The sequence below is a fragment of the Anser brachyrhynchus genome (genome assembly GCF_964034855.1).
Source record: "Anser brachyrhynchus genome assembly, chromosome: 11".
Lineage (NCBI taxonomy): Eukaryota > Metazoa > Chordata > Aves > Anseriformes > Anatidae > Anser > Anser brachyrhynchus.
The window spans coordinates 14,553,740-14,575,774 of NC_137706.1; the positions used below are offsets into that span (position 1 = coordinate 14,553,740).

Here is a 22,035-nt window from a genome sequence, read left to right on the forward strand (position 1 = left end):
CCACCCCAGGTGCCCCACACTGATGGGAGGATGCTGTAAGGTGGTGAAGCAGCAACCAGAGATGACTTTCCCCATACATTTACTTTTTTTTTTTTTAACATTACATGCAGCCCTTGAAGCTAACCCCCTGGCAGCTGCTCAGACACAATGTGTGTGTGTCTCCGTGCCCATCCTGCCTCCGGCCTGGGGGCTGAGGAGCAGCAGCACTATGTTAGTACCTGCGAGGAGCCTGGGCAGCCCTGCAGGAGGAAGTCTGCCTCCCCGTGAGCACGTGGGCTCGATCAGACCCAGGAGGGGAGATCTGCTGAGATGTCAGAGGCCTTGCTCTTTGCAGCCTCCATGGAGAGGCTGAGCTCTGAGCCCAGCCTTGGAGCGCTGCCGTGGGGCGGTGGCAGCCCGGGGAGGTGCTGAGCTGCCCCTGGTGGTGCTGTGGCCGAGCAGAAACCATCTGTAGTCACACTGGGATGGGAGGGTCCCCGCTGCTGGCCTGCTCGTGACCTCCAGAGCAAGGGGGAGGCTCGCTGTAAATCCAGCTGCTTCTGCGCCCCTCCCTGGGTCACAGTAATTAGGGGAAGGAGGCCCTCGTTTCCCAATAAACACCAATAAAAAAGGACTTCTCTCCTGCCCCTGTAAATCCTTGCCTCCTTGGTGCTGCTACCTGCTGTGTAAATTGCTGCCGACCCCATAAATCACCGGTGCTTTGCTCCGGGTCCCCTGAAACTGCCCCTTCCCTGTAAATCCTCTGCATGCATCGGCCGTAAATCCCAAGCCCCTGTGCAGCCCCCTGACCCCAGTGATGCTGGGGGGGGGGGGATGCAGGGATGGGGTGATGGAGGGCAGCTGCCCTGGGGGTTAATCCCTCCTAAAAGGGGGGCAGCACGGGGCTGTCATCCTCAGCCTGGGGGCTGCGGCCAGCTGGGTGCTGCCAGCCCCTGACTGCAGGCACCCTGGCCCTCGGGAGGGCTGCCCCTCCAGGACCGCTTTATTTTTGGGGAGATAAAAATAGAGCGAAAAGACAATCTCCATTTATCCCTCAAGAGCTCAGGGTCATCTCGTGGCCCAGCTTTGCCGTGCCCGTGGCTGGGTCCTGACCCCAGGGAAGGGAAGGAAAAGGCCGGCGTGGGGACACCAGCTCCGCACCACGAGCCGGGTGGTTCCCATTCTTGCAGCAGGCTGTGCTGGAGCTGGTGGCTCAGCCTCGGTCCCGGCTGGTAGCCCCGCTGTTCTGCGGCCACACGGGCTCTTTGGATGCTGCACGGGCAGGAGCCCTGGTAGGTGGGCGCGCGGAGCCGTGAGACCTGCCTGCTGGCTGCTGTTTGGTTTGCAAAACGCCAAACCCTGCTGCACGCAGGGACGTGGGGAGCAGAAGCTGGTTACGCTTGAGCAGAGCTGCCTTTCCTCTCCTAACGAGCAGGAGCTCGTTAGGTTCCCCTGGGATGCGTGAGCTCTTCTGCCCCGCTCTCACGCAGCAGGATGGGGCCGCTGGGGCGTTTGGGGACGGAGCTCCTGGCGGGGCTGCCGTGCGCTATTGGAGTTCAGAATCTGCCTGGCTCCTGGCAGAGCAAAGCGGTGCAGGAGGTCTCAGCCCCTCGTACGTTTTGTTTTTCCTGCTGGAGAAGTACCCACCAGTGCTAGCTGTGGCTTAATTCTGCCCAATCCTCGATAGAAGTGAGGTGATGCTGTGGGCTTGACTGAGCTCGGCGTTTCCTTTAGACCTCTCTTCTGCTGCCAGAAACACGTTGTCCTTTCGTATTATTTTTTTTTTTTTCCTCCAGCATCCTGTGGGTGAGGCCAGCCGCGTGTTAACACCGGCTCACCGTACCACCCTGCGCTGGCTTGCGAGGAGGATGGAGGAGGAGATGCGTGGTGGCAGCACAGGGATGCTGGTAGCAGTGGAGAAGGCAGGGGGCAGCGGAGGAGAGCAGAGGCAGATTTTTAAAAATCCACATAAATAGCAAAAATAAATTTCTAACAAACACTTCCAGCCCTGCAGTATTAAGAAAGTGAAGCACTAGAGGATAAGGAAAGCATGAGCAATAACAGCAGGGATTTAGGAAGAATAAATCTTGCCAGACAAACCTGATTGCTTTTTCTTTTTGATGGAATCTCAAAATTAGTGGCTGAGCAGAATGTGGAAATCCTAATATATTTGGATTTAGCAAAGCATTTGATATAGTGTCTCACCAAATCTTACTCTTAAAATTAGTTCAGTTTGCCTTGGATATGACGCTGCCAAATGGACTGAAAAGTGGCTTAGGGCCCTAAGCAAATAGCAACGGGCTGGGCTGGGGGAGCGGGTGCTGGGGGAGCAGAGCTACTGACAGGCTTAAAAAATGAAATTAAATTAAAAAAATGGGAACGTGGCGTGAGTTGGAGGCATCCTGTGAGAGTATTGATGAACTAGTGAGAGGTAAATGAGGGGGAAAAAGCCCTGGGAGGGGTCCCGCTGCCCTGGGAGGAGGCTGGGGGTGAAGATGTGTTGGGGTTGGGGACCAGCAGGTGGTGGCTGCGGGGCTGGGTGGGTTTGGGGCCAGGGCACGGAGCTGGCACCTGCCACTGCTGGGGCCCCGCACCTCATCCCCGCCGCCCCCTCACAGCGCGGGCTCGCCAGGCTGCCCATTTCACGGCTGTTTTTCCAGCTATTAGCGAAGAAGCAGGGGAAATATTCGGCGTGACTGTCAGAGAGAACATCCCCGACCGAGGGAGCCGGGCACGTTTCCTCGGGGAAATCTTCGCTCTCGGAGCGAGCCTGGCTGGAGCAGCCGGAGGTGGCCCGGGGTGATTTAGGCCATCTAATGGGGGATTCTCTTGTCTGGGGTCGTGTTCTGGGCTGAAAATCATCATGGTTCTGCCTCCTGCGATAGCTTCTTACACCGTAGGTACTCATTTACAGCATGGCAGTGCTGGGGACAAGGCTGGGAAGCCTCTGGCGACAGCTGGATATGGGTGGATGTGCCCCCAAGGGGGGGATGGCAGGGGCTGGGGAGCTGAGTGCTCCTTGCAGGGTTTTACGGGTCGATCCCTGCCCTTAGATGTCAGGAAGGACAAGGGCTTCCAGCACACCCATCCGTGGATGTGTCTGGCAGGGATACTTCAAGAAACTCTGCGCTTTTTGCTACGAATGCAAAGAAATCTTCCATGCAAGAGGAGGCAGCCTCCTCGAGGAGACATCGCATTGTGTGGGGAGATGTGGGGCACAGCTGGGAATGGCTCCTGGAAGGTGGAGGAGCACCAGCTCGAGGTCCCACAGCCCTTGGGGGGAGCACAGGGCCCCCTCGCACTGGGGACCCCCCCACTTCGCATTGCTCCCCAAGGCCGAGCCCCTCGCGAGGGCGGTGGCATGGGGACGGTGCTGGGCCAGGCGAGGTTCGGGGAGGTATTTTTAGCTGTTCTAAACGTGGCAAATAAATGCCATTCTTACTTGTGGGGATTGAGCTACGGATAAATCACAACTAGTCCTAATGATGATAATTACCGGATTTCAATATTTATAGAAACGGGCGCTTCCTTCGGAGCGGCGGCTGCTGCTGCGCTCTCACCTTCACAGATCGAAGCCCGGGCTCATTACCGCCGCAGCTATTTATTTACTTGCACATTTTTAACCCGCAGATGGCAACGTAGGGGAGATCTGAAAGGATACGGGCCTGCCGGGGATGTTGTCGGCGTTGGGCACCCTTGAGAGGTACCCAAAAGCTTGCCTGTGCCTGCAGGGCTGTAGCCCCCAAAGGGTGGAGGTGGCTGCGCGTATTTTTGCATGTGTTAACTCCGTGGGTTGAAAACGTGCAAGTAAATAACTGTGTGTGCGTGGTACCCAGGCACATCCCAGCCCAGCACCTGGAACGGGGGTGCACGGCCCCCCCAGGCTGTCCCCGGCCCACAAAACCTCACGGCGCCCAGCCCCGTGCACCCATCGGGTCCGAGCCTCCCTCCCCGTGCAAGGTGTAGAAAAGATTCACTTACTCAATTTGCTATCTCTCCAGTGCCACATAAGCTGTATTGATAAATTAATCTTATATTGTTGTGACTAAACAGCCCTGCAATTTTTTACACTGTGCAGTCTAATCTGCCTTGACAGCTGTATCATTAGTTTATATTTGTTGTAATCTTATTCGCTGTATCGGCTGCGGGGAGCTGGGAGGGGAGGCGGCGTGCTGCCGGCAGCTCCCACCTGGGAGCCTCGGGGTGCAGCCGGGATGGCACACGGGGGACCCTGTCGTCACCTGGGTGCCCTAGGAGGGCCACGCGTGGCTTGCTGCTCCCCCAGCTCCAGCCTGCTTGCTGTCCCTGGTGTGAGCGTGGCTGGGTCAGGGCTCTTCATCGCGTTTGCAGATGGTTCCCTTGCTTTGCAAGGCAGGTTTGCAGGAACTTCTTGCAGAAGCTGCTCCCAGAGCTGCGGAGCAAAATGTGCTGGGCTGGAGCGGTGAAACTTCTGCCAGCGGGGAGCAAGAGAGGCGGGGTGTTGCCTGCTTTGCCCAAAATGATCGCGGTGGGAAGCATTTCGGCTGCTGCTTTGTACTTTAGGTCCTGAACCTGTTAAATCTGGGCCAGAAAGGATGGTGTGTGTCACAGAGCACAGGCTTCTTCTGCAGCGTCTCTGACCAAGATGAGCGGCTCAATACCAGCTGAGCCCTTCCTTCTCCCTTGGGTGTGCTCTTCTGGGAGGGCGCTCAGGATCTGGCCAGGCTGAGGATGTACGCAGCTCCTCAGTTGGATGTGCCCCTTGCAGTTCGATGATACAGGTGGTTATTTAGAAATTTAATTAGGCTTTTGTGCCCAAATTAGCAGCAGGGTCTGGCAGTGCTTTGTGCTGAGCTCAGACCCACCCTGCACCCATCACACAGTGGATGCCAGAGCGCATCACGGTGCCTGGTGGCACTGCCTGCGTGCGTGCCCTTTGCATGCAGGACCAAGAGCGAAAGGTGGGGCGTGCTGTGTGACGCACCCCGAGGCTTCATGTAGGGCTGCTGGGGGAGAACGGAGAAGCTTGGTGGCATCAGCATGGATGTAGGAAAAACCCTGTTCCAGGAGACACAACTGGGGAACACCAGCCCAGCGCCTGTAGACTGCTCACTGCCAAGCGCGCAGTGATGCTGTGAAATGAGTTTCACACGTGGTGGTCTGCGGTGAGTGCTGACAAATTTTGGCCGTGTGTCCCTCCACCAGACAGCTCTGTAGCTCATCACCAGCATGCATCGGGGTTAAAATACCGGGCGCGGAGTGATGTTGCAGCGGGGTTGGCTGGGGAAAGCCCTGAGGCTGGCTGCGGGCAAGTGGCTGAGACATGCCTCAGCATCCCGCAGCGGGGAGAGCCCGTCCTGCTGTCATCGCTGGGGGAGCTGCTCTTTGTCACGGGCTGCAGCTGGTGACAAGGTGACAGACACACCTTGAGCACAGCTTCTTGGTGTGGCTGGAGGCAGCACGCGCCCTGGGCTGGGGCAGGGGGTCACGTCCCTCCCACCTCCCAGCTGGGTGGGGTGACGGAGATGGGGGTCCCAGCTTGCTCCCTAAATCCAGGCTTGGTGACAGATGTGTCCACACAGCCATGGCGCCCCCAGCTCTGGAGCACTGCTGGCTGTGCCGTGGGATCCTGGGGGGAAGAAGCATTTCCCACTGGTGTTTAGAAAAGCAGACACTCTGAGCTTCTGCAGCACACTCAGACTGGAGGTCATGCTCTCCGTGCATGCAGCAGGCAAACAAACCCACCCTGCACCCTGCGGAGGCTCAGGGCCATGGGGATGAGCGCTCATCCCTGTGCCAAGAGGTCTTGGGTGCACGGGGACCTGAGCTCTGGTGCTGCAGGATGGTTCCACACCAGGGTTTTCAGTGAAGGAATCTGCTCGTGGTATAAGATCTGAAAGGTGTCTTTCTTTCCCCTGCTGTAGAGTGGGAGAAGGGGCTGGTCCGGTGGGTGTGTTGGGGCACACAACCGTGCAACGTGCTGGGGTTGGTGCTCTGATCTCCGACCCTCCTTGCAGCTTGTGACAGCTGCTGTTTGCACCCTGCTTGCTTAGTAGCCGAGGTAGGGATGCCGGAGTACAGAGGAAATGGCAGAAATCTCCCTGGGGAGGTGCACAGGACCAGTGGCCAAGCTCAGCTCTGCCCCGTCCGTGCCCACCTCCCTGCTCGCAGCGAGGGCACTGCCACGGGGTCTGCGTCTTGTTACGGCTGTACCCTCCCTTAGCCAGCGTGAGCATGTCTTGATTTATTTACTTATTCCTGGGAGAACTGCAGGTTCCTGCCCTGATTCCTGGGTAGGTATCGCTCTCCAGTTGGTGCCCATGGCTGCTTTCAGCTCCAGGTATGCCCCAGGATAACCTCCAGCATGACCGCTTCCTAGGCAGTGGTGTCAACTGGGAGCCACGGGGAGTTTTGGCTGGCACTGCGATGCTCCTCCCATACTGATGAGACCATTTCCATAGCAACTACAGGATTTTTCAAAGGGGAGATAGGGAAAAGATGTGTTTTGGTTTGTTTATTTTTTAAAAAAACGCATAAAAACAACCCAGCTGCAAACTGCCCTGGGCAGAAGCTGTTGGTCAGAGGGTGTGGTGTGGGGTGCCCCTCGCCTGGGATGGGTTCTCTGGCTTGGTGTTTGCTTCAGTCCTCGTGGCCACACAGCCGTGATGCCCTCACAGCCCCGAATGTGGAAGCTGGATTTGATGTTTGCCTCGGGCTGCTGGGCAGGACAGGGCCGGCTGTGATGCCCTGGTGGGCTGGTGTGGGGGCTGCGCTGGCATTGCAGCGGGGGAGACGGGAGAGTGGCTTGTTGGGGTATCTGTGGTTAGCTGGTGGCTTGAGCTTGGGGACCAGCAGTGGGGTTTGGGGCAGTTTGCTGGCCACCGGGCAAGTCTGAAGGTGGCCTGGGGGCAATGGGGGAGGGCACAACGGTGGGTGGCCTCAATGTCATCGGGTACCATGAGACCCAGCCTCGTTCCCCCTGCTGCAGAGCAGGGGGGAGCACGACGGCAGCCCTTCTGCACCCCACTGCAGTACCCGCAGAGGGAAAAGGAGCTGGCGTGCAGGAGGGCTGCCCCCGCCAGCTGCTGTCCCCAGTGAGCCCCAGCCTGGCACACGGCGCGGGCTCTGGGCCCCAGCTGCTGCAGGCTGCGAGCGAGCCAGCCCGCTCCTGGGGCCGGCGGCACACAGCGTCCCTATTCTTCATGCTGAGAGAAATTCTCTTTGCTGCTGACCCTCCAGGCTTGTGGGATTTGCTCCAAGGTTGGGCTGGTGCTGGGACCTCCAGGTCCTGCAGAGGGGCAGAAGTAAAGGTGGAGTGAGTCTGGAGGAAGAAAAAAAAAAAAAAAAAAGAACCCTTACAAGGATGTCTGATGATCTACTTAGAAATTGCTCCATGACCCTAAACAGTGCCAAAAAGAAATGTATCTGACTGAGTACATCACCAATGCCAGCGGAGTAAGATCAGCGTGGTCTGGAGTCGCTGCCTCCGCAATTACAGCTGGGTGCGACCTCTGGGTTCCTCAGTGCTCCTGCAGGTTCTTGTGCCTGCCCGTGTAATGCCAGCCTCTAGGAATACTCCAGGAGTAGGAACCTCACCAAAGAGCGCCAAACTACCGTGTACTTGTGTCTCATGGCAGGGGATGTGGCAGGAGCTCGGCCCCAGTGGCCGGTTAGAGTGATCCCTGGCCACTGGAGAGCCCTGGCTGCGTGCGTGCTGGTTCCCCCGAGGTGCCGAGGGAGCAGGCTTTTTGTAATTCAGTTGTGCCTTTATCTGGAGGAACCGCAGCCTGAGCCGACGTACGAGATGGAAACCGTCCCCAGCCTTGCTGGGTCTGCTCAGACACAACAGCCCAGTTAGCACCTCTGGCTGTCAGCGTCTTCTCGTGTAACGTGTTCCCAAAGCCCTTCTTTCACGTTTACATGAACAAAGTGGAGCACTGGGAGAGGAGCTTTTAAAGTGCCTGTTCCCTCCCTGCTCTCCGTTCTTCCCCACCCTGCCTCCTCCTGCCCGTGTCATGTTTATAGGTTCTCTGGCTCGCTTCCCTTTTTAAGAGCCAGTTGTGTTCCCACTCAACACCTGCTGCCTCCTCCAGCCCTGCCACCCCATTGCGAAGCGTGCACCCCCGGCTCCTGAGTAATGCTCCTGCTCTTCCACCTCTGCAACAAGCGAGCCGCCAGGTGCGTCCCTCATAGGAAATGTGTGCAGGAAAAAAAGGGAGACTTTATTTTCCCTGCTAGGGCTGATTGCAAGCCACGGGAATCGGAGCATTGTCCTGATGAAAGGCTGCTGCCAGCCTGTGGGTTTGGAGGCTCAGCGTCCAGGAAAGGACCCCGGCGGGTCCCTCACAGCCCCGAGCTGCTGTGCTCATCCCGAGCAGAGCGGCTGGGAGCCTGGCCCCCGGCCAGCCCAGCTGGGCATTGCTGCCCGCTCGCTCGAGCTTCGTAAACATCGGGGCAGCCAAACTGCTGGAGGATCAAAGTTCAGGCTCCTTGGGAAAACAAACGCTTCGTGGGAGCAGGACGCCAGCCCAGGACAGATTGGCCGTGCCCCCGCTGCACGGGGCCGGCAGCTTGCCTGGTGCCAGGGCTGTGGGAAAGCCTTGGGAGCCGGGCTGCACGGGAGCGGAGGAGGATGTGGTGGGATGGGGGTGCTGAGAGGGGCGGGAGGATGCTGGATTTGGCCCCTGAGCAGCCATCAGAAGCACACGGAGCTTTCAGTGCCCACAGTTTGCATCTCCAAGCTTTGCTTGCCGCACCAGGATGCGGGCAGGGGAGCGGGGGGGAAGCGTCCGCTGCGCAGCCCGAAGGCTTGCAGCTAAATTTACCCAGGGCTCGGGATGGAGCTGACGTGGCTGTAAAAGTTCCCAGATTTAGACTCCCAAGGACTTTGTGGTTTCAGAAAACGTGCTTGCAGGTCTGTGTGGGTGCATGGCCGAGGGCAGATCTGGGAGCAGCTACAGGTCTGGCTGGAGGATTGGAGCCCCGTCCCCGGCTCTCGTGTCTGCTCTCGCTGGGCTCTTGCTCCTACATCCTTGTTCTTTACCCAGTCCATGGGAGATTTTTTCTCCTTTTTCTCCATCTTTTTTTTCCTGTCTTCAGGCACAGAATGAAGTGTAACCTGGGCATGTGGCTGGCAGCACTCCCCTTTGGGTCAGGGCTGAGCTAACGAGGTCTAATGGAGGTGTAGTCCCAAAGAGCTGGGGGGGGGGGGGTGGGAACCAAAAAAAAATCAAACAAAAAAACAACAAAAAAGAAAGATGCTCAGTAGCCCTACTTGTACCTGGGGTTCCTCCTGCCAAGCTGAACGCAGCTATCCCATACCCATGGTCCATCCCCTCACTTTGCTAATGTGTATAGGCCCCATGCTCCGCAGGGGAGGCGTGCAGCTGCCTCTGGAGTTTGGCAGCTCTGTCTCACCACGTGAGTTTTTGTGTACACACATCTATACGTATATATTATACACTTTAATTTCTGAACAGCCACGGACCTGTTCGGAGGTGGGAGCGTGAGGGAGTCTGACCCTGTTTGAAGTTACAGAGAGGGTTTAATAAGGCTGAATATGATTACTGCAGCTGATTTTGACCAGGGTGCTGCTTCCTCTATAAAATGCTGTTTGATCTTTAAAGACCACAAAATGCTGCACGCTGCTAGGTATCGCTGCCTATGAAATCCTATGGATAAAAGCATCCCTTCCTTTGACCTGGCAGGCATGCGGGGAGCCGGCTGCTGCCTAAAAGGGGAGTTTTTTTGGTTTTCTGCACCCGGTAAAGCAAAGGCTGCTTTCTTGTCTTGGGGCTGGTGCTCGGTGCAAAACTCCCGGGGGAATTGTCTTTTTCCCCTTGGGTTGCCCTCTCCTCCCAGGCGGTTGCACGGCTGTTTCGGAGATGCAGTGAAATCGGACGCGCAGAGGTTTACGGCAGCGGTCCTTAGCAGGAGTGTCTGCTCTGTCTGCTGCAGCCCCACATCTCTCCTGGTGCAGAGGGCTGCCCTTGTGCACTGTCCTGCCCGAGAATAATAAAAAAAAAAATGTGTTTTTTGGGGGAAAATCATCATTTTTGAATCTATCACTCAGAGGAGAAGGAGAGACAGCTACAGCTGATGCTGCAGGCAAGGGGTGAGCTCTCGTTTGCACTGGGCAGATGCTTCATCCTGAGGTGGTTGTGTTCCTATATTTATGTTCACGTTAGTGGGAACAAAGCCGTCTTGTGCTCTCTGCCTTCTGGTGGTGTCCAAGGCCGTGCAAGGGTCGGATAGGGATAGGCAATAAATAAAAAAGAGGTAGGGAGAGAGGCTGCAGGAGGTGCTGAGCCACGAGCCCACCCTGTACACAGGGGGTCAGGGCACCGTCCCCTCCCTGCTCCCCGTGCAGGTGATGCTGCAGCCCTGGACAGGTTCCTGAAGCCTTTCCACTGTTGGTCATCCCTGATAAATGAGGTTTCTTCAACTCTGTGGGGGTTTGGGACACCTCAGATCTTGTTTGAACACTAGCTGGGATGTAATGATGTTGGGAAATTAAGGAGGATATTTGTTGGTGGCCATTGCCCTGCTGCCCGCGGTACTTCTTCAGCTCTACTGGCCCCCTTGCACCTATTTCTTCCTTCCTGAAAGCAAGTGGCTGGGCATAACTCTACCTGTGCTGAAAAACCTTGGGTTTAGCATGTGATAATGGGAAAGTACTGCTTCCCGTGTGCTGCAGCAATCTGTCCATGCTGGGTCTGAGCAGCCTGCTGTCCTCCGGTAACGCTGAAACATTGTCCCTGGAAGGGGTCCTGTCTGCTCCATAAGTCACCAGCCAGAGCTGGTGTGGGATGTAGAGGCTGGCTGGGGATGAGCTGGAGGCTTGTGGAGATCATAGGGAAGTTGCTGAACGCACAAACACGGGGCTTGGGAGTGGGAACTCAGGGCTTTTCCTTTTGCCCAGCCTTTCTGGAAGAGCCCAGGCTGGATTATTGGGTTGGACGCCCAACCTGATGATGGTTGGACCTACAGGAGGGTAACCGGGAGCATCCTCCACAGCACCCATATACCTCTGTGTGGCCCTGGAAAGAGGAGCAGATCTGGTGCAGAGGGAGCTGTGTCACAGTGCTGTGTTTTATGATTGTTACCTTGACGAATCATAATTACACTGTGGGGTTACGCTAATAATTATTTCTACAAAGTTGGATTTGCTTGCGTTTCCCTCCTTCCCCCCCTTCTCTCGCTGACCTCAAATTATCCTTAATGATGCCAAGTTGTCTGCTGCTGTGTGACTTTTCTGTGCGCTTTTGGGAAGGGGAAGCCCACGCTTTAAATGGGGAAAATATTGCCCTCATAAGTCTTTATTCAGCTGCACTTGCCTTTAATGCTCAGTTACCAATTCAATTTTATAACTTCCATATTGAGAGAATCAAGTCCTTCATGCCTCTGGTTATTAAATGCATGCGATAAGCGCCTTATGATGCTGTGAAAGATGGCTGATTTCTTTATGGCTTCCTCAGCCCCGTGGATAAAAGGGGCCAGCGACTCCTGCCGTGGTGTGCTCTGCCACGGGGCATGGGACCTGTGCCAGGGTGGTGGCACGGGTAGCAGGGGTTTCCCAGCCTCCAGGGCTTCCCATCGACTTCTGCAGCAGCTCTGCCTGGAGCAGGCAGGGCTTAGTGGTCAAGGGTGTTAATAGAGGACTTCTCTTTATGAATTTGATGGCAGGGGGAGAGTATTTGCATGGCCTGGCACTGGCGTGCCATGTGGCTTGTTTATAATGCTACGCGTATAAGGTAATTGAACATTAATTCTTCTGTCTGCATCACGAGGTATAATGTGCCTGGATGACAAACCAATTTTCCTGTGGCCCTACCGGAGAGGAGTCAAACACTCTGCTCGCCTTTCCACCAGCAGCGTGTGTGTGTCTCAGAGTCTGCTTGCTTGCTGGACTGTGATCCTGTGTTCGCTGCCCAGCATCCCAACGAGAGATGTGGCATTTGTGTAGCGTGGCTCAAACCCCTCATCTGCTCTGGCTGTGAGTGGAGCTGATGGCATCCTGACGGAAAGTCATCGTTCTTCAATCTGGGCTTGATGTAGATTTGGGCAGCACATGTGTACACATGCTATATAATACTCGGTGCTTATCGAGTGCCTTTTTTAGCTATTGACCGCAGCGCTTGAAAAGCTGAGAGAGATTAGATAAATATTATCCTTGTCGTATGAGGAGAGTGGAGGGAGGCCAGCGACATTAAGTAGCCTTGAGCTAATCACTTGGTAAATTGGCATAAGCTGCTCCTTTTCACCTCTGCCTCCTCACGCAGTTGGGACAAAATGAGCCTGGTTGCATTTAAATCCCCGCGGATGTTTTCACTTCTCTCGTTGCGTTGGCCCTGAGCTGGAAGAGGAGCACGTGAGGCCGTGCAGGCTTGCTGCGTGGTCTCCAGAAGGTGACACCAGCCCCTGCTGTCAAACACCTCTGGGGGAGTGGTGGGAACTGCTGTTCCCATGGGGATGGTGTGCAAGCTGTGCCTTCAGCATTAGTCTGACATCGGTGCTCTACAAGGCTTTCAATGGGCATTAAAGACTCTTCATACATAGAGGCTGAGATACAAGGCAGGGTAGGCCTCCTAAAGCCAGCTTGTGTCAGGCTAACTCTGTATCTGGTGACTGATTTCCTAGGCAAAGAGATGACTTCATGACGAGAGGTTAATGTGATGCTGTGTTAGGTCAGGAATGGGTTGTTTTTTTTTGGGGGGGGGGGAGAAGGCATGGTGTAGCCCACCTGTTGCAGGTGAAGAGCCATTGCAAGTGGAGATAATCACTGAAATTCCGTGGGGATGATGTTAGCTTCTGCTTTTGTGAGGACACCAGCACAAAAAGCAAGAGCAGGCTCATGGGCTTCGCTGCTGGCTCAGTGCTGGGGCTGTGGGAGCACAAAGCGGGTGAGGATGGCCAAGGGGAAGAGCCGCAAAACCAAGTGCCTGTAGTGCTAAGTGGGATGAAGGTGCGTGTAGGTTACAGGGGCTTTTGCTGTCGGCTAGGAAGCCGTGTCAGTTGGGAATGACCCGATGGACAGAAGTGCTTGGAGTGGTGCTGGGTTGTGGTGAAAACAGGCCACCAGTCTGTGGGAAGGTCGGTGTGACCTCAGGCTGCATGTCAAAGCGTTCCCAGTGCAAGTGGGGAACTGCTCCTGCTCTTTTAAGAGCCCTCCTGCAGACTGCTCTGCGTTTCTGGTCATTCTTATTCAAGAAACAGGGACTTAAACAGCCTGGTGAAGAACATGGAGCGCTGTTTTCCCTTACAGCGTGGTGCTTATTGCGTAGGTCACCAGGCGTAAGTGCCCGTCCTGTGCTGGGTCTGAAACCAAAAGCAAAACACCCTTGCTGCCAGGACTGTCTGAGCAATATATCTGCATCACTTCTGGGACTTGAGTCAGTATCTCTTCAAGGCACTTGAGACAATTTGCCTTGCACTTCAGCGCTCGGTACAGACGTGCTGCCTTAGGAGAGCTGACCTTGTGTAATTTATAAGTGATAGCTGGGTGGGTCTGGCTTCGGCTTGTAAAGGAAGGAGGAGTAAATGCCAGGAAAGGAAAAAAAGCTGCTTAAGCAAGGACTATTTTGACACAAGACAAAATGGATATAAGATGTTTGCGAGCCTATTTTGGTAAGAAATGAGCAGAGCAAGCAAGGGAAGTTGTGGTGCAGCATTTCAGTACGAGCTGGGAAGACAAAACCCCAGCTACTACTGAACAGGACTTTGTTCAGTCTGTGAAAGGCAGCTCAGCAGTGCAGGGAGACCTGGGCTTGGCCAGGACCCACCAAACAGACACGAGGAATGAGAAGGAAGCGAGTATTTAAAACAAGCAGCCCCGTCCCCCTTTCACTCCCCCCTCAAGAAAACGAGCGCTGTCGTCTTCGTTAGTGATGCATTTCACATGGTCTCGATACTAACACTGGAAGTTAGTCTAGGTGGATGTGTATATGGCGAGCAGTTCAGGATTGGGAAGCAGGGTGTTGGTCTTGAAGCTATTGCATCTCGCAGAAGAGCAGCTTACCTTAGTAATAACCGGGGAATGTCACGGGGATGTGTGTTTAGAGGAGTCTGCAGGGAGAAGGGAGTAACCCTCTGCCTGTAATTCATACCTCCAAGCCTGACTGCGGAGAACAGGGCAGGGCTGGGAGTCGATCCATCTGTTTTTTTGGCCTGAACCTTGCACACGTGTTCCTGCCAGGTTAATGAACTGAGGCAGAGGAGAAGGGAAGGTCTCTGTTTTGGCCGGCAATTGGGAGGACGTGATCTTTCTAGGGCAAGCAAAAACCCTGGAAGGAAAAGAGGAGGAACTTGTTGAGAGGCTGAAGGACATGAAGAGGGACTTAAGTTTTAGGAGCGGAGTTTCTCTGGTTGTTTTGCTTCTCTGTGCAACAGCTGCCAATTTTGCAATCACAGCTTGACTCCTTGAACTTTCAGAATAAGATGCAGTTTTGTTTAGCTTTTAAAGTGGATTCAGGCAAATCCAACCAGGACACAGTTACACTACTCGTTCAGAAACAAAAAGGAACCAAAGAAAATGTTTTTTCAGGTGCGTCTTCAGGGTGCCTGAGAACCAAAACTGGTTTGTCACTTCTAGGAGCTAGGAAGTGACTCCTGCTAAGTTCAAAAAACAGATAAAGGAGAAGAGCTGTTTCTGGGGGCCCTTATGAAGGGAAGTGCCTGTGTAGCTAAAAGGACTCGCAGTCCCTTGCTGACCTGTGCACCTAATTCAAGATGATGTTGTTGCCTTTATTGTGCTGTATGTAAAGCAGCTGCTGTGTTGTGGGATTATCCTGCACGTAAGCGTGCGCATTTATTTCCATGGTTGCTTCTCTCGTCTCTCCCTTCATGGGTGTTGCGTGTATGTTAAATAACGCAGCAAGGTGTATCTGGCTCACAAAGCTCACAGGCTGACTTTGGGAGGCTGCAGCACAGGTTGTGGAGGTGTTTTTACAGGCTGGTGTAATGTCATTTCTGGGGGCGTTAACTGCTTGTGGAGCAGTGGCCATTCTGCCCCATGGGGGACAACACCAGTTTATGGCTCTCTTCTCCCACTCTGTAATTATTGTGTACCATTTTGTGGACAGAAAGAGACTTAATTTTGAGCCTGGAGTGGGCCAAGAAGTTGGTGCTTCTGTCAGATTTACAGCTTTGTCAATATCCCCACAACCCAAATGTTGAGTCCCCAGAAAGTTCTGCCTGTGCACGTCACTGGGCACAGGCTCAGGTCTCGTCCTACCTCTTCTAAAATTGTGTATGTGGCTTTGAGTGTCAGGTCAAAAATAACCCTGACTTTTTTTTTTTTAGCAAACACAATCAATAAAACAAGAGCCAAGCTGGCTGCTGCCTCCTCCCCAGCTGTGGTTGCTCCATAGCTCCTGGCTCAGGGCTGCTCCATCCCTGCCCAAAGGTCAGTGCTTGGATGCTGTGGCTCCAGCGTGCCCCAGTGGTAAATCCATGCCATCCCCTTCCTGCCACTCTTCTTTTTCCTTGGAGGACAATCTCATTTGGGTTGGAGAGATTGCAGGTGGGAAATGCCTTCAATGTGTGTGTGTAGCCTTGCCCAGCGTGGCCAGGATATTTTGTGGCAAGTCCCCAGTAACCCAGACCTGCAACCTCGTGCCCCAGGACCTGAAATTGCAGAGCTGCCCTTTCTCTGGAGGGTTTCAGCGAGCTGTCGAGTGACTTGAGTGATGCCTCCCAGTCTGTGCTTTGTTCTGCAAGAGCTTGCAAGGGCCTTTGGCAGGGAACATGAAACGGCTGTGATAATGTCCTGTTTCTCATTCTGTCTGGGACACAGGCGATCCAAGCTGGTGCACAGGTCACTGAGGATGAACCGTAACTTATGCTGTCACGCAGCAGCCAGCTGGGAGTTTGTGCCGTGTCCTTATGCTAATCGTTCTGGAGATGCAGACAGTCATGGAGCACGTGGAAAGCAGAGGTGACTCTTGTGGGTCTCTGCTTTCCTTGGATGGTGACAGCAGAGCAGGAATAAGCTCAGAATTTAGGTTTAGTCCAGACTTTGGTTATTTATTTATTTATTTTTCTTTAGCTGGGTAGTATTTGGGGTATGGCTCAAATCGGTCTATATACTGCTGTTTGTTCTTGTGCAAACATGTTTTTCAAGACATAATGAGTGCTGGAGGAGGAATGTACAGCCTCTCTGACTGCTCCAGAAGAGGCTGAGAGTTCCTGTTCCATTTATTCACCCTCTGGACCCCTGCATGTGGTCCTGCAACCAGAAGCTATGGCTCTCAGTGCATCATCCCAACGCTCCATCACTTGGAAAGGTTTCTCCTCTCCACCACCCCCTCTACATGCTCCCCAGAAAGACCCTCTTGAAAATGCTCTCTCTGGTGGGAGGGTTTCCGAGTTCAGTCTGGGAGAAAGCCTCAGCTGGCCAAGGACTGCCTGGCTGATGAAAATCAAACTTCTCCACCCTGCAGCATCGTGGCTTATTAGCAGGGCCCTTGGCCATGCTGCAGCTGTCTTCCTGTTCCCCTGATAACAGGGGACCCCATTCTCTGGGGCTGCTGATCTGTCACCTTTCCCCCAGCTCTAATACTTACTGAGTAACGATCCCGTGGTGACAGATCTATTTCTGTTTTCATTCTCCATAACATACCTGCCAGAGCACCCTGGGCGATGGAGGAATTTATAATAAAGGCATGGTTTCCAAACTAACTTTGGTGCTCTCCTGCCAGCAGCACTTCCAGCCAGCAAAGACCAGGGCCCTCTTTGTCCACCCCACTGAGATAATCGATAAATAGGACTTTTTTTTTTCCTTTTTTTCCCCATTTTTTGAGAGGTTTTTGTTTACTTTGACTAGTGTTGCATGAGCTGCTTGGCTGTGGCATTATTTCACTGATGTGCACAGAGAGGGGCGATGACTTCGCCAGGGAAGTGCAATGGATTGTTTGCACCTCCTCTGCTCAAAATTCTGGGTAAAACCATGTTGTTTTTTTTTTTTTTTTTTTCACCCAAAGTGCTGGGAAAACAGAATAAAAGCAGCATGAGAAAACTGCTTATTTTGGCAGCATGATGCATACCACATATGTCTGGGGATATGGATGCTGAAGCGAGAGTATGTCCAAGCCCCAGACCTTCTGTAAGTTAAAGGTTTTGGCTGAAGCAAGGTGGGAAGAGGTGTGTGGGGCACAATGCTGTGCTGCCCTGCCTGGGCAGAGATATGCTCTGATACGCCTTGGCTGAGCTTTTCCTCCTTTTTCACAGACACATAGAGAACTGGAAGAACTTGCAGACGCTGAACGCCGTAGACATGGAGCTGTACACGGGACTCCAGAGGCTGTGAGTATGGCTTGCATGTTGGGGAGGAGAGCTGCGCTGCACAGCCCCTCATTTCCTAGGCAAACAGCTCCAGCAAGGACTGCAGCTTCCCTCCATCTCTGCACCGTGGTGTTTGGAGCCTGCTTAAGCTGCTGGCTCTGCGGTGTTTTTGCTGTGAGACTTCACAAAATGGAGATGAAGTGATTTTTTTGGTCCTTGCTGGATCTGTGAGAAGGAAGATTGCTAGCTCCTGACAGCTCTGTCAACACACATCAGCCCTGACCTCTCTTCTCCCCCGCTGTTCTGGTGCTGGGCTTGTGCATTGTTCTGAGTCATTTCAGTCCCACAATGTGAATTTCCAGCTGTCTCCAGCCATCCTTCAATGCTGGGCTGTTGGTTCTCATTTTGTACGGCTGCAGTCACGGTGGGGCTGCACAATAAGGGAATGGCATCTCCCTGCGCAGCCCCCCGATGTCAGGAGAGCTTCATCTTGCCCATCACAGGTGGGGAAACTGAGGTCTGTGAGACTGCAGTGGTTTGCTAGGTGCTTGGGGAGCCTGGGTACACCCCTGTCTCCTAACTCCCCCTCCTGCACCCGCCTGGAGCTGGGAGCACCACGGGCTCCGCTGGGTGCTGCTCCCTTGGGATGCACAGTGCTGCTCAGGGTTCATCAGGGGGTGCTAACGGGTTTTGCTGAGAGCTTATGTTAGGTCCAGGGTGCCCACATGCAGGAGGAAAGGTGCATATTTGTCAGCACTCAGTAACTGAACCCCATTAAGCTGTACACTTAATACACACCTTGAAAGCAGGCTGACTGCTGTTCTCGTCTCACCTAAGAAACCAAAAACCAGCAACGATATTTTTGTCTGCAGCAGGTATTGATAAATCCTGGTTCCTCGAAACAGGCTGGGAAGAGGATCCCCCTCCAACATGCGTAGCTCCTGAGCACAACGCTCACCTCTTCCAGCCAGGGCTCCGTGCAGAGGGGTTTTCCCTGCGGCTGCTGGGAGGGGAGATGGTGCTGGGGCCGGGTTTGCTGGGGGAGCAGGCAGTGCTGCTTGTGGACACTGGGAGCAGTGGGAGGTGCTCAGGGCCACCCCAGCTTGTACTGGTGGAGCAGGGGGAAGGGAGTTGCCCGGCAGCTGCTCCGTGCTGAGCCCGTGTGGCCAGCGTACCGGAGGGAACTGCAAAGCCCAATTTCCTCTGCACTTGCCTGGGATGAGATGTGCCTCCCCCGAGGGCTCCCGGCACTGCCACTTCCAGCACTGGGGCACTGCCCCTGGCACTCAGCGTGGGGCTTTAGAGTAGTCTTCAGCCTCGATTCCTTTCTAATCTCTCCCCAGGACAATCAGGAACTCAGGACTACGAAATATCCAGCCCCGGGCCTTTGCGAAGAACCCCCACCTGCGCTACATGTGAGTGTGCTCTGCTCCTGTCCCCGTCCCCTCCGCTCCTGCAGCGAGGCTGTGGCCAAAACACCCCAAAGCAGCAGGAGGGAGGGAGGATGCTGAAGGGGACAGGGCTGGGAGGTGGCCTTTATGTTCCCAGCTCTGCCCCTGATTATCGGATTTGTAAGCTGGCATCTGCCATGAGCATGGGATGGGGAAGTTTTGTGCCAAAGGGCAGGAGCAGTGGTTTTGCGGGATATTGCACAAGTGTCCGGCTCCTGGGGTATCGTTAGCCATTAGGTACGGTGTCCCAGAGAATTTCCACAAGTCTGAAGCCCAAAGGCACTGATTTCTTTTGGTTATATACTCGCTTTTCCTAAGGTGATAAACAGACCCTGAATTTTGGGCGAGCGTGGATGGTGCTTCATGGGCTTAAAATACCTCGTCAAAGCAACCCTGTCCGAGAGCAAACGCTTCTTGGCTTTGATAAAGATTTTAAAAAAGAGAAGGAAAGGAAAAAGTGGGGTGAAAAAGGCTTGGTGAGAAGCCCACAGCCTTGGGTGTGGGCTGATGGGCTGGATGAAGAGCATCTAAAAAGCATCTCCCTGCTTTTTGGGAGCTGATACTAGCGGGGGAAAATGGCAGTGTGTGGCTGCACGGGGTGCTACTGGTGGAGGGAGGTGGACAGGGCCTGCAGGGCCGGGTGTGTTTGTCTTTGATGTCTGCTGGGAGATGAAGTAAACTGAAAACACCCAAAGCTTTTTTTTTTTTTTTTTTGGAAAAGCGGTTACAGTTGCTAAGTGACGGTAAAGTACTTGCTAAATAGGAGATCTGCAGTACCAAAGGGCATTGCAAACAAACATGGGGCCATTTTGAGTTTAAAAAGTGCATATTTTGCGATAATAAAACCTCCTTAACACTGAACGCTGGGATTTTCCCCATTTCCGTGCTTTATTATTTTGATTGTGGCATTTGTTTTGTATTTTCTGTAGATGTTTGTTACTGGGAAACATTCTCTCTAAAATATATCTCACAATTGATTTTTGGGGGGTACTTTGTCAATTGTGCTGTTGCTGTTTATGCATGTAACAGATAAAAATGAATAACATTTGATTCCTGATGAAATTAGTTTGGTTATCATAGGAAATTAGAAGGACGTACGCTCGTTTTGAGTCTGAACGTGTCGTTAATGTGTGTACATGCAATTGTTGCTGTTTTTTCAGCAAGCGTTTGTTTTTGTCTTTTGATATTACTTTTGAGATGGGGGAAAAAAAAGAAACATATCCATCTTGTGTCAGGAGCTGAGGTTGGTATGTTGTGATGAAATATGTGTTTGTTTACTGCTCGGGCCGCGTAAGATTGATCGTGTTCTTAACATCTTTCTTTCCTTGCCTTTTGAAGCTCGAGGCAAGTAAGTGCGTTATTGGGTTGGTGCTCGCCAGTGGGTTTTGATGCTGGTGCTGGCCCTCGACTGCATGGTCCTGGTGTGTGAGCGCTTGCAAAGTGGCTGCTCCTGGTGGCGGGTGCTTGGTCTCTGGGGGTGGTGACCTGGGTCTTGCGGGGGTTTTGGTTCCCTCAAGCCCTTTGGGTCACGGTGCTGGCTTCCTTTTCCTGGGGATCTCTGGCCCTGATAGGGGAGAGTGTGGTGTCACGCTCCTACGTGCCCGTGGGACCACGCAAGCGCACTGGGGCATCTCCTCAGCTGCTCTCCAGCCGCTGCTCAGCTTGGTGTCAGCTCGCCGAGGGCCTGGTGTTTTTGGCAGCCACTGCACACAGGTGCCAGGGATAAAAGGATTAATGGAAGTGTCACTCTGCTGTACGTCTCGGGCTGCTTTAACTGGTACAGTAGCTGGGAGGATCGAGGGATGCTGTCCCAATCCCCTCGTGGGGTGGTTGTCTGCTGGTGGCGGTGCTGGATGGGTTGTGGGATGCTGGGCTTGAGGCTCGTGGGGTTACTGCTGTGAGTGTTTGGATGGGTGCAGGCAGAGTTGAGCCTATAGACTCCAAATGTGTCTAACAAACAACACAGAAGCTTTACTGTCGAAGTGGACCAGCACTGGGCTGGACCTTGTGGGGTGCTGCAAGCTGGGTCTGAACAGCAGCAGGCATTTTTCCACGCAAAGCTTTTGTACAAATTACAAGGGCTCAGTAGCTGTCTCCCCCCATCCTGGGTTGAATCCCAGCCTCCTGCTGAAGTGACTTTTTTCCCAGTGCCTCTCATCAAGGTTTCCTCCTCTCAGATGGGCCAGATAGCTCTGCCTTCTCCCAGCAGCTTCTATTTCTGGTCCTTCCTCAGTGCACGCACTCATCTTCAGACCCCAGCTGTGCAATCACAAGCAGATCACTTATCCTTGCTGTAATTGCAGGAGCTCAGGTTTGTGGGGGTTTAAGATAATGGTTCCGGATGAGGTTCGGTGTGTTTGTTTGTTTCCCCTTCCCCATTGCAAAGTCAGGGAGCACCAGTGAAAAAACCACGAAGGGGTTTTCACCATTCATCTGCCTAAGTGGTAGATATCCACGTGCTCCTGAGTGCAGGCTGGTGGGGTTGTTCCTGACCTTTAAGGTTTGAAATCAGCTGTACAGATGTAAGATGTTAGCTGTACAAATCGAATTGGTGGAGGAGCAGTGGGTGACAAGGAGCCAGAGGTGTAGACCTAGAAATAGCTTTGGATCCCTCTCCTTGAATGAGCAGAGCTAAGGCTCCGTGGCTTGTCCAAACATTAGTACTGTGAAACCGGTCACTGTTAGACATAATTAATCCAAAATATAGCTGGGTTTTAGTGTGGATTTACCTCTTCTGCTGGCACTTGGGCTGAAGCCATTGATTTCTTCTAGAACAAGCACTGGCTGGATGTTGAACAGGATGGATGCAGATCTGATGTAAACTGAATGTCATCCAGTGCCTTTCTGTGCCCTCTCTCTGAAAGTTTTTTATTTAATTTTTTTTTGCTGGGCAAAGTTGTGTTGACAGGTTCCTGGTCCCATTTCTATGCAGCTTTAGCTAATGTGGGAAGGGTCCTGGGGAACACCATGCACTGGACGTGAGGACGTGCAGGTCTAGGTTGAGGAAAACCGAGTCCTCGTAACCCAGATCTGTGTAAATTAGTGTTAGTAGGCTGTGCAGAAGAGCGTAGGAAGTATTTAGTGATGACAGAAAACCTCAGTCTTTGGCTTGAGATGTACAGGGAGGCTTTAGGATGATATAGTTCCTAAATTTGAGACATAAACAATCTAAATGCATACTTAGTATGTCACTGTATGCAGCACAGCTCATTCAGGAAAAAGTCCTACATACTCTTACTCTGCCTGTCCTCCTAGTAAGTAACATTGGAACAGTTTGGCCAATTTAATTCGACTTGTTTGCAGTGTCTGAGTGTCCCTGTGCTGGGAAACAGGTTCTTAAGAGGCT

At 53.4% G+C, this 22,035-nt stretch overlaps 1 protein-coding gene across 9 annotated transcripts in view; it reads left to right on the forward strand.

Moving 5' to 3' along the window:
• Positions 1 to 22,035, forward strand: part of NTRK3 (neurotrophic receptor tyrosine kinase 3) — a 207,510-nt gene that overhangs the window by 11,824 nt on the left and 173,651 nt on the right. For 6 of the 9 annotated variants that reach the window (XM_080607080.1, XM_080607078.1, XM_080607079.1 and 3 more), the window contains exons 2-3: positions 17,185 to 17,259; positions 18,582 to 18,653. In XM_080607080.1, coding sequence (XP_080463206.1) covers positions 17,185 to 17,259; positions 18,582 to 18,653 — 147 coding nt within the window. Of the gene's footprint in view, positions 1 to 9,171; positions 12,366 to 16,937; positions 17,060 to 17,184; positions 17,260 to 18,581; positions 18,654 to 22,035 lie in introns of those variants that run through there. The other 3 variants (XM_080607081.1, XM_080607083.1, XM_080607082.1) reach the window with 2 other exon arrangements.